The 520-nt window shown below is 49.6% G+C and overlaps 1 protein-coding gene across 1 annotated transcript; it reads right to left on the bottom strand.

Moving 5' to 3' along the window:
* Positions 1 to 2: 2 nt before the first annotated feature.
* TM35_000101920 (uncharacterized protein) lies at positions 3 to 461 on the bottom strand (the record flags this gene model as incomplete). The annotated part of the gene is made up of 1 exon (XM_029024683.1): positions 3 to 461. A coding segment is annotated over one exon (459 nt), but the record flags the coding sequence as incomplete, so codon positions are not given.
* Between the last annotated feature and the right edge of the window lie 59 nt (positions 462 to 520).

The following is a 520-nucleotide window of genomic DNA, read 5'->3' as shown; positions in this document are numbered from 1 at the left end:
AATGGCCGCTGTTGGTGGGGCAGTAATGCGGCCGGCAACCACGGGGATAACTCACTGTTACTATTCGAATGACTATGAGAGAATGGCTGCTTGTGTAGATCCCGTCGAGCTGCAGTTCTCTGCCCAGTGAGAGTAAATAGATGCATTAATGTGATCCATGCTTGTTGTAATTGACATTGTTCCTCCATTGCGGCTCTTGTGATGCCTTGCCGCCCTGCCTCCTCTCTACTCTCACAGAGTTGTATTTGTGACTGTAATAACAGCAATCGTGTTTGTGTGTGGGCCGCACACTCCTGCCGCCATCGTTGTTGGAGGCGAGCGGTGCGTTGTTGTTGGCGGTCTAATGCGATGCGGTGTGTTTCCCGCTCCTCCGCGAGTAGTCGGGCGTGCCACGGGGCGTAATCACGATGGCAGACACTACGGGTATTAGTGTGAGGATGAACATAGATGCCGCCCTTCACCTCATCATCACACGTGTTGGGTCCATTATTATTATTATTATTATTATTATTATTATTAT

Source organism: Trypanosoma theileri (genome assembly GCF_002087225.1).
Source record: "Trypanosoma theileri isolate Edinburgh chromosome Unknown TM35_Tth_10_V1, whole genome shotgun sequence".
Taxonomy (NCBI): domain Eukaryota; phylum Euglenozoa; class Kinetoplastea; order Trypanosomatida; family Trypanosomatidae; genus Trypanosoma; species Trypanosoma theileri.
This window is presented reverse-complemented; position numbering and strand designations above follow the sequence as displayed.